This window comes from Phycodurus eques, chromosome 9 (genome assembly GCF_024500275.1).
Source record: "Phycodurus eques isolate BA_2022a chromosome 9, UOR_Pequ_1.1, whole genome shotgun sequence".
NCBI lineage: Eukaryota > Metazoa > Chordata > Actinopteri > Syngnathiformes > Syngnathidae > Phycodurus > Phycodurus eques.
This window is the reverse complement of record NC_084533.1, coordinates 28903667-28917716: the sequence shown is the minus strand read 5'-3', so window position 1 is coordinate 28917716 and position 14050 is coordinate 28903667. Positions and strand designations below refer to the sequence as shown.

The 14050-nt window shown below is 44.4% G+C and overlaps 1 protein-coding gene across 6 annotated transcripts in view; it reads left to right on the top strand.

Annotated features, from left to right (window-relative positions):
* LOC133407659 (short transient receptor potential channel 7) overlaps positions 1-14050 on the top strand; it is a 39564-nt gene that overhangs the window by 14567 nt on the left and 10947 nt on the right. For all 6 annotated transcript variants that reach the window (XM_061685763.1, XM_061685764.1, XM_061685762.1 and 3 more), the window contains 3 exons: positions 3129-3345; positions 6310-6543; positions 7702-7966. In XM_061685763.1, coding sequence (XP_061541747.1) covers positions 3129-3345; positions 6310-6543; positions 7702-7966 — 716 coding nt within the window. The remainder of the gene's footprint in view (positions 1-3128; positions 3346-6309; positions 6544-7701; positions 7967-14050) is intronic.

Genomic DNA, 14050 nt, shown 5'->3' with positions numbered 1-14050 from the left:
CATGCCCTACTTTTCTCCAGGTTGGATTATTATAACTCAGTCCTCCCCGGTATTAGTAAAAAAAAAATTAAAAAATAAAAAATAAAATCACTCTCTCGCCTCCAGCTGGTTCAGAATGCAGCAGTTGGGCTGTTTCAAATTGGCGGCTCCACATCACTCCAATTTTAGCTTCACTTCATTGGCTCCCAGTCTGTTTTAGAATGGAGTTTTAGTTTTACTCATTACTTTTAAAGCACGGACGGGCCTGGCTCCGAGCTACATAACTGAGCTTTTAACCACGTCTGAGCCCGCCCGTGGCCGCAGATCCTCGGGAGGCAGCGTTCTGGTTGTTCCAAACTCGGGGCTTAAAACTAAAGGTGATTTAGCGTTTTCCATTGGGGTGCCTCGACTTTGGAACGACCTGCTTGTGGAGCTGAGACGTGCAAAACCGGTGGCATCTTTTAAATCACTTCTTAAAACGTTTTTACAGCCTGGCTTTTACGTGATGGTGTCTTCTCCCTCCTTGAATATTGATTTTATTTTTGTATTAGTAGTCGAATTTTTAATCAAATCACATTTTATATTTTTGACTGTGTGTTTTAATATCTATTTAGTATTTATTGTCCCAAACAATTTTTATCATTCCACATCAGTTGTGTTTGTTGGGTCCTCGGTCATCTTCTCTCTCCCGTCGTCGTAGCTGTCATTGTTTTTATATGACTATGACGTTGATATCCTACCGTGTATTTATCTATTGCGTTCTATTTAGTCTGTCAAAGCACTTTGTAAAAGGTGCTATAGCCGTCAAATATATCCATAAAATAAAGTCCCCCTGCTGTTGTTTCCCTGAACCTCAACACGGTGAAAAGATACGGTGGAACGAGGGAACGGTAGAGTGCGGAGCGGTCGTCTTGTCTGCATTCGGTACTGTAGATTACAATCTAAAGTGACAGGCTTTAATATGACATACGTATACTCCCGAGATGAGTGAGCTGTTATGCAAATCTTCAGATCCCCTTGATTGATAATCTTTTAATCCTCTAGATCACAGGTGTCAAACGCATGGCCCGGGGGCCAGATCCGGCCCGCGACATAATTTTAAGTGGCCCGCAAAAGCAAACTCACGTACGTCCACTTCATATCTCTTGCTGAAATACCAACACTACAAATTCACTTCACTTCACTTTTGGTAGCGTTCAGCTATTGTAAGCATTTCTTTGTAACCAATTCCACTTTTAAAATAAAATTAATTGATAGTTGAATAACATTTTTTTTGTACTGGCTTCTGATTTCAAAACGAGTTATCCATCAATCTGTTGCGCATATGTAACAATATTAGCCGATCCTACATTTATATGTAGGTTTTTTTCAGACAGACACTCACTCTGGAGTACTCATGATAGAGATACCACTTGTACTTTTGATACGTCAAATTCCATTTAATACAATGACAGACAACTGTGAAAAAACACTCTTCTTTCTTTCTGACGCACATGAGGATTTACCAAGGTGTCAAACTGCCTCAGTGTTGCAGCGCCACCTACTGGTGAGGAGGACTTACTCCATGTCCGATTTTTTTTTTTTGCTTTAAGTATCGGTGGCCGATGTCGGCGACCTCCAAGAGTACCATATCCCTTGAAATGAGGCCGGTATTCGCCCTTCGCAATGAGGTCATAACGGCCTTCCGAGGGAAATCCTAACGACGATGTGGCCCGCGACAAAGATGACTTTGACACCACTGCTTAGTTATCATTAAGGTTTTAGCACTCTCCCTGCATGTGTGCTGTAGGATTCATAAACCCTGTCAAGGCCCTTTAAGTGCTTTAAATGTTTGCCTGATTAATTTTGTACAAGTGTGTTTTCCTGCAGCGGCGTTACGCTGAGAGAGCACGTAAAACATGAACTTTGGCTTGAAATGCGCAGCTTGATGCATATTTGTGAAGGTAATCTTGTTGAAAGTCTTCCCACAATCCTGATCTCGTGTATTGTTAGCATTACGAACATGATCAACATCTGAACCATGTTCATTCAATGTGTTTTTTCTTTTCTTGTTATGTCGGGTTCCTGTCGTGCATCGCTGTTCTTTTTTGGGCCCCGTTTGTACTTTTCACGCTCGTTGCCTGGGAGATTCAGATTCTGGGCGCCACGTGGGAAAACCCATGAATCAGTACCCACGTGGCACCTTCTCAATCCATTTCTTGTTGACGGTTGGGCTGGATATCACTGGAAGCACTAATTACAGCCAAGCACCCTTTGTACATTTGTGTGAAGAAATGTTTTCAAGGGACCGTGGGATTACGTTACTATTGTCAGTGGACACTCTTCGGCACATACGGCGTACCGGGCGTGAATGGCTCGCAGAATTCGTGAGTGCAGAATTCAGAATATCTTGAAATCCCTGGTGCGACGCTCATTTCACACACAGCACCTTTTATTTTGCTGAAAGATGCTCGCTTTCTGCAAACGGCATTTTTGTTTGAAGAGTGATCATCTCTTGTTACCGACCCCAAAAAAAACAATTCCAGATTTCACGCAAAGAGGGGAATGAATCAACTTTCTCAGCACAGCAGCTGGGAGCGTGAAGCAGCGGGGCGAGGTTTCGAGGAGGTTTTTGCAGAATGGGGCTTCCCCTTTTTTCTGCTTTGCTATGTGCCTTGCAGACAGGAGTTGTGGTCCCCTGTGGGAAAATAATATTGAACACAGCAGCTTTGAAGAGCGGTGCTGGAATTGTGTGCATGTACGTGTGAGGCTTTTTTTTTGGATAGCTCTTTATGCTTCAAGCCCTTTTGCATTTTATCCGTGTCCGTGCATTGTTCTGCTTAGAAATGCAAATTTGTCTTGTCGCGTGACAGAACGTGCTTTTTGGGAGGACTGTTGTAAAGGGGCCGGAAGATTTCCTGAACATTTCTAGAAAGTCTCTGGTAAATTTCCATCGGGAAGTTTGGAAATCTTCCAAATTGGAAATTTTCCATCGAAATTATTATTATAAGCGCCGACATTTCTTTGTTTTTAACTCCTGGTTCATCCCCATAAATTCCTGTTAATTACCATGGAAAGTTCCCAACTTTGAAAATTCCTGGAATTTTGCAAGCCTAGTTTGGCGTTTGTAGTACACGGAGTGAAGCTTTTCTCATGTTTGTCCCTTCCAGCTGGGTCAGATCCTGCGAAGCCCATTCATGAAGTTTGTGGCCCACGCGGTCTCCTTCACTACCTTCTTGGGTCTACTGGTCGTCAACGCCTCCGACCGCTTCGAGGGCGTGAAGAACTTGCCCAACGAGACCATCACGGACCACCCGCGGCAAGTTTTTCGGGTCAAGACCACTCAATTTTCCTGGACCGAGATGTTGATCATGAAGTGGGTGTTGGGTGAGTTTGTGACAGCTTTAGGAAGTTGCCAATATTTGTTTATTCAACATATTTTTATTGGGAAATCCGACTGCAAGAGTTCTCATCGAGGTTTACTTGTATATTTTGAAAGAAGGATTTAACAAAGATGTCGCTTTTCTTGCCCATTGTATTTTTACGATGTCACAGAACTGTGGAAAAGTGGAACCGCCTTCACGTCATGAAGACATCTAGGTTGTCACAATTTATCGAAACCCGTCGACGGCAATATGCACACAAACGAATCCACATCTATTAAATCAAGGTAGAGGTAATAAAAAATGATTTGCGTTCGTAAATTAGTATCATGGGTCTATGATGACGCAAGCAAGAGAAAGCGGTCAGCCTTGTTATAGTCTACTAGAATCTACGTATACGACAGCTTCTGCACCATCAGCGCCTTCCCAGTTTTGGCATGAAGTAGAATTACACGATGAATGCAACAGTCGACTTTGATTTCCTGAAGCTCAAATGGAAACTGCCAGCAGGTGGCCGACTCGGAGAACAGAAAGCAGGATGGAAATGCGACCCGAGCGCAGCAAACGTTACAGCAACACAATGCAGCAGCGTAACGAGAACAGACAGAAGCTCATCAAAGAAGAAACGCTGGTAAACAACATCGGGAAACATGGAGACGGAGAGCGAGATCAACAAATCCAATTGCTGCCGGACCGCAGCTGTTCACTACCTGCTGATCTTCTTATTTCATATTCTCACAAAATTATTTACCTATTAAGATTCAGACAACAATTGTATTGTTTCTCATATCACTCTACAGTACTGTGCTTGACATCACCCACTTGGCGCTCGTACAGTGGGTACGGAAAGTATTCAGACGCCCTTACATTTTTCAATCTTGAGGTTGCAGCATTTTGGTAAAATAATTGAAGTTTTGCCGAGTATTTAGTAGAAGCACCCTTTTGAGCTAATACAGCCATGAGTCTTTTTGGGAATGATGCAAAAAAAATTTCACACCTGGACTTGGGGATCCCCTGCCGTTCCTCCTTGCAGATCCTCTCCCGTTCTGTCAGGTTGGAGGGTGAACGTTGGTGGGCGGCCATTTTCAGGTCTCTCCAGAGGTGCTCAATTGGGTTCAAGTCAGGGCTCTGGCTGGGCCATTCAAAAACAGTCACGGAGTTGTTCTGAAGCCACTCCTTCGGTATTTTAGCTGTGCGCTTAGGGCCATTGTCTTGTCGGAAGGTGAACCTTCGGCCCCGTCTGATTTCCTGAGCACTCCGGAGAAGGTTTTGGTCCAGGACGTCCCGTTACTTGGCCGCGTTCATCTTTCCTTCGATTGCAACCGATCGTCCTGTCCCTGCAGCTGCAAAACACCCCCACAGCATGATGCCGCCACCATCGTGCTTCACTGTTGCGACTGTATTGGACAGGTGATGAGCAGTGCCTGGTTTTCTCCACACATAGCGCTTAGAATGAAGGCCAAAAAGTTGTATCTTGGTCTCATCAGACCAGAGAATCTTATTTCTCACCATCCTTGAGTCCTTCAGGTGTTTTTTTAGCAAACTCCATGTGGGCTTTCACGTGTCTTGCACCGAGGAGAGGCTTCCGTCGGGCCACTCTGCCATAAAGCCCCGACTGGTAGAGGACTGCAGTGATGGTTGACTCTCAAGACTGCATCTGTGGAGCTCAGCCCCAGTGATCTTTGGGTTCTTCTTTACCTCTCTCACCAAGGCTCTTCTCTCCCGATTGCTCAGCTCTAGGAAGGGTTCCGATCGTCCCAAACGTTATCTGTAAGGTCTTATATAGTCAAGGGGTGTGGCTTTCCCAATCATGTCCAATCAGTATAATCCAACACAGCTGGACTCCAACGAAGACGTAGAACCAGCTCAAGGATGATCAGAAGAAATGGACAGCACCCGAGTTCAATATATGAGTGTCACAGCAAAGGGTCCGAATACTTTGGCCGTATGATATTTCAGTTTTTATTTTTTTAATAAATCTGCAAAAATGTCAACAATTCCGTTTTTTTTTCTGTCAATACGGGGTGCTGTGTGTACATTCATGAGGGGGAAAATGAATGTAAATGATTTTAGCAAATGGCTGCAATATAACAAAGAGTGAAAAATGCAGGGGGGTCTGAATACTTTCCGTACCCACCGTATATGAGAAAAGAAAAGTTTGGGTCGAAGACGGAACAGTCGGATTGCGACAGCTTGCTTTCAATTGGCAGAGATCCCACTGATGCTTGTACGGAAGCGTATCGTATTCACTTGGATAAAAAAAAAACAAAAAAACTCCTGTTTTTCTGAGTCATTTTTTTGAGGGCTTAGTTTTTCTGACTATTTTTTTCTGTTTTTCTGACAAAATTTTTTCCGAGTTATCGGGACACATCGAACTCACGCGAGAACCTACGAACCGCAAGTGACTCTTTGCGGACTCGCTAATGGCGGATTACTGCTCGCACACCTTCAACCTGCCCATACGCGTTTACCTAACCGGTTCAATTAAGGCGCCTGCGTAATGTCGACAAACTAATAACAATACCATCTATGTGACTCAAAGACAGGAGTATCTCCAAGTATCTCTCAAATTAAATCTTGATCATGTTGCTTACTACGGATTCCACAAAGAGTCACTTGCAGTTCGCAGGTTCTCGCGTGAGTTCGATGTGTCCCGATGACTCGGAAAAAAGATTACCGAAAAAAAATAGTCCGAAAAACAGGATTTCTTTTTTTTGTTTTCTATCCAAGTGAATGCAATACGCTTCCGTATGCTTGCACCACAAACAAGCAATCTTCGGCTCCAACCAGACGACAGACTCGGACTTTTAATGAGAACGTGTGAATCTCAAATGGTGAATTCTTAATAAATGATCACCTTAACTGTTAACGTTTGTTTGAAGGAACGTGCTGTTGTGAATATTCGCGTTGATCTAACGGCGAGAACCTTCTCAGTACATTCGTGTTTGTTTGTCGCCCGCCTCAACAGGTATGATTTGGTCCGAGTGCAAGGAGATCTGGAGCGATGGGCCCAGGGAGTACGTCATGCACCTGTGGAACGTTCTGGACTTCGGCATGCTCTCCATCTTTGCGGCATCCTTCACGGCACGTTTCATGGCGTTCCTCAAGGCATCGAAAGCCCAGCAGTACGTGGACATGCATGTGCCGGATGAAGACCTCAGCAACGCCTCGCTGCCTGACGAGGTGGCCTACTTTACATTCGGTGAGAAGCTCGCTCTTATTGCGACTGCGCACAATTACAGCTCGACTCTCTGTTAGTCTGTCTAGAAAAATAGAAATAATGGAATGCTTGCTGGACAAAATATTATCGTGCAATGGGACAGTTTTCGTAAGAATATATTATAAGATATAAGATCCACTCGCGTATGAAATGCTTGAGTCATCAACAGTCATCAAAAGGTAGACAACAAGGGAAGTCATAGAAGAAGAAACAACAACTGTAGAAGAGAAGAGAATGAAAGTAAGGTCTGCATTTCAAATGAGTTTAAAAAGGGAGTTTCCTTTGAACGGGACTCAAGGAATGGAGTGCATGCAAGAGAATACTTCCGAAATATTTGCGACAGCCTCATCAAATCCTCCTGAACTCTGTTTGCGTCCCTCGGAAATGCAAACTCTTGTGTTTTCACGCGACCCTTGCATTTATGACGCCCGTAGGTAGCATACCTGTGGAAATGTGCTCCAAGGCTTTTTGCATCTTGGAGGAGAAGAGAATCTTCATCCGTGGTGCCATCTAGTGGCCTGATGGTGTCATACAAATGAAGGCGGCGCACAGGAAGCACATGATGATGTATTCATTACTTCCTTCACCTTTGTCAGTGATGCTCACATTTGATTGCTCTCCTTGTCTTTTCAGGGCCACCCTAACTATTCCCAGAAGAAGTCTTTGCATCATTCTTCCTAACGTAGCCCTTCTGTTTTCTTTCCTCGCTTTATGAACTTTGAATCCAAGCACCATTCTTTTTTCCCCCTGCCTTCCTGCGCCTCCCCAGAATTTGTACGTGTTGATCGCCGCTCTTTGCTCTCACATCCATCGCTTGTCACTTCCGCTCCTTGCTCCGCTTCATCTCGTCTTTGCACCTTCATCCGCATTCTCGCTTCACTTGAAAAGGAGTGGAGCGCACGAAATGTTGACTTTGCACGTGCAAAAATGCCCGCGGGCTCTTATGACGCCACTTTATCAGACTCTGCTCTGCTTGACACAGTCATGAATGGTTTTGTAGTCGCGTATGAAACGCTTCACGGTGGATGTCAAAAAGTCTCTGACACTTGAACGTCTCATTCAAATCCAACGTTTACAGCTTCAGCAGACAATCCCCTGACTCCCACTTTGTTCCCCCCCCCACCCCACCCGCGGGTCCAGCCAGGAACAAGTGGCGCCCGTCAGACCCTCAGATCATCTCCGAGGGTCTGTACGCCATCGCGGTTGTGCTGAGCTTCTCGCGCATCGCCTACATCCTTCCGGCCAACGAGAGCTTCGGCCCGCTGCAGATCTCGCTGGGCCGCACGGTCAAAGACATCTTCAAGTTCATGGTCATCTTCATCATGGTGTTCGTGGCCTTCATGATCGGCATGTTCAACCTGTACTCGTACTACCTTGGAGCCAAGTACAATCCGGCCTTCACCACGTGAGTTACGCCTCGGCTTTTTCTCGATTTCCTGACACAATCTCGTACTTCATAAAAACAATCGATTAATCGTGTAGAGCCATTGTTGAACATACAATTATGCAAATCCTCTGATTTCAGCCTCTCTATATATAGTAAATGTTCTTTGATTTCTGGAAGTCCTTTATCAAAGTAGACTGATTGTTTTTTGTGTTGAATCAAAAACAAGACATTTGCAAACATTTGCTTCAACCTTGGATTACAATGTTCAACATTTTGGGCTTTTTTTCCTGACGTGTTGCAGACCAAACCAATAACTGAGGAGCGATAACCAATTTATGGAAAACAAATCCGAGTCAGTCAATAATTATTTGCAGCCGCAGTGTGAGTGACGTGCAGTTGAGATGTCGTTGAACCGGACGCAACCTGAAAAAAGAAGTGTGAATGAAAGAAACTAGTAGCCTTGGACAATAATCCGAACCCAACAAGTTGCTCTCAATTTCCAAAAGCTTGGCGAGTACATCATCACTCCCTCTCCTGTGATATTGCGCAATTGTTCCTGCTTCGGTATTGTTTCATCGTGAAACGATACCAAATCGTCAACGGTAAGAGGTTAATAAACAGTCTGAAGGATTTTGCAATAAGCTTGAATGCAAAATACATTGTTATCCCCTGAATTGATATAATCCAGTTTAAAACCATTCAATAGTGTCAGCCTTAATACAGACATAAACGAGGCAAAAACAAACACCAAAATTTGATGACGGAACGCAGAAGAAGACCGAGCAGCTAAACTGCATTAATATTAGGGATTCAAAAATATATGCCTGTGCGTATTCTTATGTCGTGTGACTACAAGTGTTGCTACCGCTTGGGTTCACATAGAAATTGTTGAGGTTTAAAATTACAGTGAAATTGATGCTGGTTTCGTTAGCCCGTCCATGGCGTTTTACATTGTGTTAGCATTAGGCTAGCAGACTTTCAGAAGGAAGAAACAAAATGAGTTGCCGCAATAGACTGTGTATTTTTCCTTGTTTTATGCTTAGTTCTCAAATACCTAATCCACATTTACAGTGTTAAAGAAAAGATGGACAGCTAATGGGTAATACAAGGAAGAAAAGAAAACCCGTTGTATGTCGGAATATTCCTGAACGAGATGTTTGGGGAAAGTCTTGGTCGGGGCTCGAGAGCTTTGAAAATGAGCAGGCCGCGTCTCCAATTCTCCGGGAAAATTGAGGATTAGTCGAATGTTGTGACGAGTGGTTTTGCTCCAACACCGATTTGGCCTCCTCGGTTCCATCCACATAAATAGGCCACTTGATTCGAGGCACATTTCTCGTCAATGTTTTCTCGTTAACTTGTTTTGCACAATTCCCTCGATTTAACACAGAAATGAAAGAAATGTATATAAATGAAACAATAATACTAATTAGATACAGTTTCAACATTTAAAACACGGGGTATAAAACTAAATGACTTAATAGAAAGCCAATAAAACACTGAATGACTTACAGCGAGAAAAAGAAAGATACGGAGTTGTTAACTCTTTATGCGCACTACTTTCTTTTTTTTTTTAAAGAAATATAGAAAAAAAATCATCGCCGTTAGTCTTACGATCTAGTCTATTGTTTTATTTTTGCCATATCTTTTTTTAAATCTCATTTTGTCAGAAGATGTTTTTTTCCCAGCTGTATCTCCTGTGACATTAAAGCAAAAAAAACCCACTGCTTGTTAGTCAAACACCAAACAAGTGCATGTTGTGGTAGTTGTGATAAATGTAGGATTGCGAAATCAACGGTAAATCCAAATCCTCAATGAGTTGCAATTTGCTCCGATCTATACCTCCCCCTTCAATCGCCTTCTGTGTTGTGGCTGAGAAAGCAAGAAACATGTTGCGCTCGTCACTTCCACCAGCAGGGGTCAGTGTGGCTTCTGCTCTCAGCCCGCAGCGAGGCGTTTGCTTGCCGAAGGCAAGACGCTCACCGCACAAGAACTGGCTCAAGTCATCAGTCCCAAAAACTTTTGTGGCAAAATACTGTACAGCACAAATGTATTGGGACACAGCTCCGAATTCAGTAGCCCCTAAATCTCATTGGCAGCTGCATGCCAACGTATCTTGCTTCACGATTTGTGGAAACAGTTCGGGGAAGCTCGTTTTCTGTTCCGGCTTGACTGGGCCGCTGCGCACAAAGGCGCGCTGGGGAGAATTCTTGAGCCTGACCCCGACCCAAACAAAAGTGATCCACACCTTCTCTCAGGTCCACCATCGGATCTAGCAAATGTTGTTCTGGATGAATGGACCCGAATGGACCCACGGACCCTCTCCAACATCTTGAAGGAATTCTTCGCAAAGCAGAGGAAACCGGTTCGGACCGCGCCCTGAGATGCAAGCGACTCGACTTGCGCGTTTTCCGAGATACGAGCCGTCGTTGGGGCGACGTTTGGCTTTGACTCGCTCGCACGTCGGCGGTGAACTCGACTCACCGACAGCAAGCGGTGACCGGTTCTCGTCCTGGAGCTGAAAATTGTTTACTGTCAAACTCGACATCGAACGAAGAGGAGGACGCGTCGTGTTTTAAAACAACCTTCCGTTACCTTAATGCTGTCACACAATGCACAACGCCATAGACAGACGATAGTCGAGGCGGGAGGCGGCTTCGATGGGGCGTCGGGCCATTTGCGTCTTCCCACACGCGTGAAGACGCCGTCGCGCGTTCTCACTTGCTGTGCTTTTGGTGACACCTCACGCACATAACTTTAGGTACACACATAATAGTCAAGACAAAAGCCGTTTCGCCCCCAAAAATCTGTCTCTGCAAAGAAATCTCCATTTGAACATTTCATATGTACTTGTGTTTCCTATTCAGTGCATCGTGTGGCTCAATAAGGCAAACAAAACATGCAGTGCAGAAACTAAAATAACAATAATCACACATAACCATTCCTTTTCCTCACGCCGTCTTCGCTATCTTCGGGCGACAGGCGGGGTACACCCCGAACCGGTCGCCAGCCAATCACAACCAACAAACACCAAACAACCGTTGGCACTCACATTCACACCTACGGGCAGGTTAGAGTCTTCCGTTGACCTAGCGTGCATGTTTTTGCAACGTGGGAGGGAACCGGAGTACCCGGAGAAAAGCCGCGCACGTATTGCGAAATGAATCCGTCTTCCGCAGGGTCAACGCAATGATCGCGGTTTCGTCAATCGATTGTCTGTTGTCGTACTCGAGCGGCTCCACCTAGCGGAGACAAAGTCCTCGATTGGGATGATTGGGATTCTGATGAATATGTCACAGTGACTCTAATAATTCGGATTTTTGATCAAGCTTTTGGATCAGAATCCAATTCTACCTGGGTGGAGAATGTCTCTTGCATTCCCCCCCCCCCCCTCAAGACCATATTCAAGGCAATTGTTGCAATGTGCATTTTATTTGATATACAGTATCATAAGCATTTGTGGGTTAATTGCTTTGGAGCTGTTTCTAACAGTTCCTCTGAGGTTCCATTTGTTTTTAGAATTGCTCGGCGAGCCCGATCAAATGCTCTCACGGGCTGCATACGGCGCCTGCGTTAGACGGAGCGGCTGTTGTGGTCAGTGGGAGTATCCCCGTCTGTGCAAATACACAGAGATACGCGCGTGCATAACGCCTGTGTTTTGCATAATTTAACAGCTTTTCAAACAATACGGTTGTACAGTTGGAATAGCACACACGCACTTATCAGGATTCACATTTGGTCAGTCCGGCTGAGGCCAGTGGACATGCACGTCTTCATGTTGCGTGAAAGCACCGCACAGAGCGGTGGAATAGACTGGAAGTCCTTGGACTTTCCCGCCACGAAATTATTGATTTAAACGATCCCAAAAATGAAAGAGGCCAAATTAAAGTGAACAAATCAATCGCGACCGGAGGGAGCTCGCAATGCAACAAACAAAAGGGGATGAAGTCTAGGAGGCGGAGGGAATGGAGGACGGAGCGAGGAGCACAGGGAGGGATGCGGCTGCGGATGCGCAGCGAAGGGCGTTTGGAGCTGTGCCGTTTATTCGGGCCAAAAATGCGGGAGAGCTGCCAGGATGCAAAAACAAAAGAGGGGGACGTGAGCGGGCAGAGTGACAGAAGATGAGAGAAGGTCAAGCTGACTGGGAAGCAAACGCAAGCGTTGACACGCAGACTTGGCGCACGTCAGCATTGCACCCGTTTTACGGCTAATGACTCGTTGTAGGACATCGGAACATACATTTTCTTGATGATCTCCGCTCGAGTATGTTGTGGCCTTTTTCTTGTCGTTTGCCAGTTTTTGACTCACTGAACTGCGATAGACACGCGCAATTGGAAGAAAATGGAAGCAAATGTTAAAGTAGTGCAGCGTAAAGCTGGGAATCCAACAAAAACATCCTTGTCTCATGACTTTTTCATGGATTTCTTTTATTACAATGCCTAACCACACTCACTCGAACCACTTTCATGTAGCTGAACAACCAAAATATGTAATATTAATATAAGTTTTCTGCGGTGCCATACTATTGAAGAACTTGTACCTCTCTGCAAACTACCCACAGAAGTAAATATTGATTAGATTCCTGGTGTAACTCAAAAGGGTCAATATCAACAGAAGGTGCCGATGGTGTCCTCATCGGAATCATTGCCATCAGGAGAATGCAGCAGAAGAACAAAACTTTTAGGTCTTACTATATTGTAAGTGGTCAAACTTTGAAACAGTGTGAGGAAATAGTGTCTGAACCTTTGGAAATCTGCATTAATTGGTCAAAGTTTTGTATCTTTATCTAAATCACAAGAATAAACAAACAGTCTGCTTATTCTAATACCAGATAAAAATGTTTTTATATTTTTATTGAAAATAAAATTCACAGGACCGAGAGGAAAAACCAACTGAACCCTTGGATTTAATCACTGGTTGACCCTTGACTCATTTTTCCATTGATGATAGCAAGCTGTCCAGGCCCTGTGGTAGCGAAGCACGCCCATACCCTGATGATCCCTCCACCATACTTCGCAGTTGGGATAAGGTTTCGATGTTGGTGGGCTGTGCCATTTTTCCTCCTCATAGGATGTTGTCTTCCTCCCAAGCAATTCGTTTTTGGTTTCATATGTCCCCAAAATATTTTGCCAGTAGTGCTGTGGAATATCCAAGTGCTCGTCAGCAAACTTCAAACGTGCAGCAATGTTTTCTTCAAGTTCATGTCAAGCCGTGTGTACAAGTATTTGACTTCCACCGTCACCTGATTTGTGCATTTCAAATTATTCTAGTGAGTGTGATTCCGGTATTAGGAATTTGTTGTAGATCAGATGTGATCCCAGTGGAAGCGTTTTTGCTTAGAAAATCGTTGAATTAAGAAGGTCACGTCGACCTTCATAGTCGGACAAATGTCACTGTAAACTATGTTAATGCGTCACTTGAAAACTAATTTGCAGCATCCGTGGCTCAGGCGGTCGAGCGGCCGCCGAGTAATTGGAAAAGGCTTCATTCCTCCTCCAACTTTCCCAGGTGCTGTGAACGAAATAGCGAAGCCACTCTGCGCACTACTGTATGTCGTCAGCATATTATTTCTCCTCCATTTAGCATCAGCCTCATCGTGTCTCTCTTTGTATTAACACGGTAAAAGTGCTCCAGTGCAAGTCGAAAGACTCTCTATAATTGCTGACCTTTTACTATTTCATCAACAAAAATGTTTTTCACACAAACTAAGAGCTAAAATCACAACACATTTATTGAGTTGCCTATGAAAAGAGTACTGAACAAAAAGAGAAAATGGGGAAGGAAGGAAACAAATGCCTAAAAGAACAACATGCTTACAAACACACTCCTCTCCTGCCCTCCTTCATTTCCTTACCAGCAACATCTACTGTGCAAGGCTCCCATCCCTGCAATTGCCGTCGTGACAGGGATTTTGGCACCTGAAAAGGACAGATCATTTCAAACCAGTCATCAATATGTGTCTGTCGGCTTGAAGAGAAGAGCTGGTCAGTCGCTGTCAAGAAAGACACATTCAGTATTGTATATCATATTATTTGTAAAGGCCTAAAATGCAAATTACACATTCACTCTGAGCTATGTGAGAAGGTCCCTGAAGATCATAAAAAT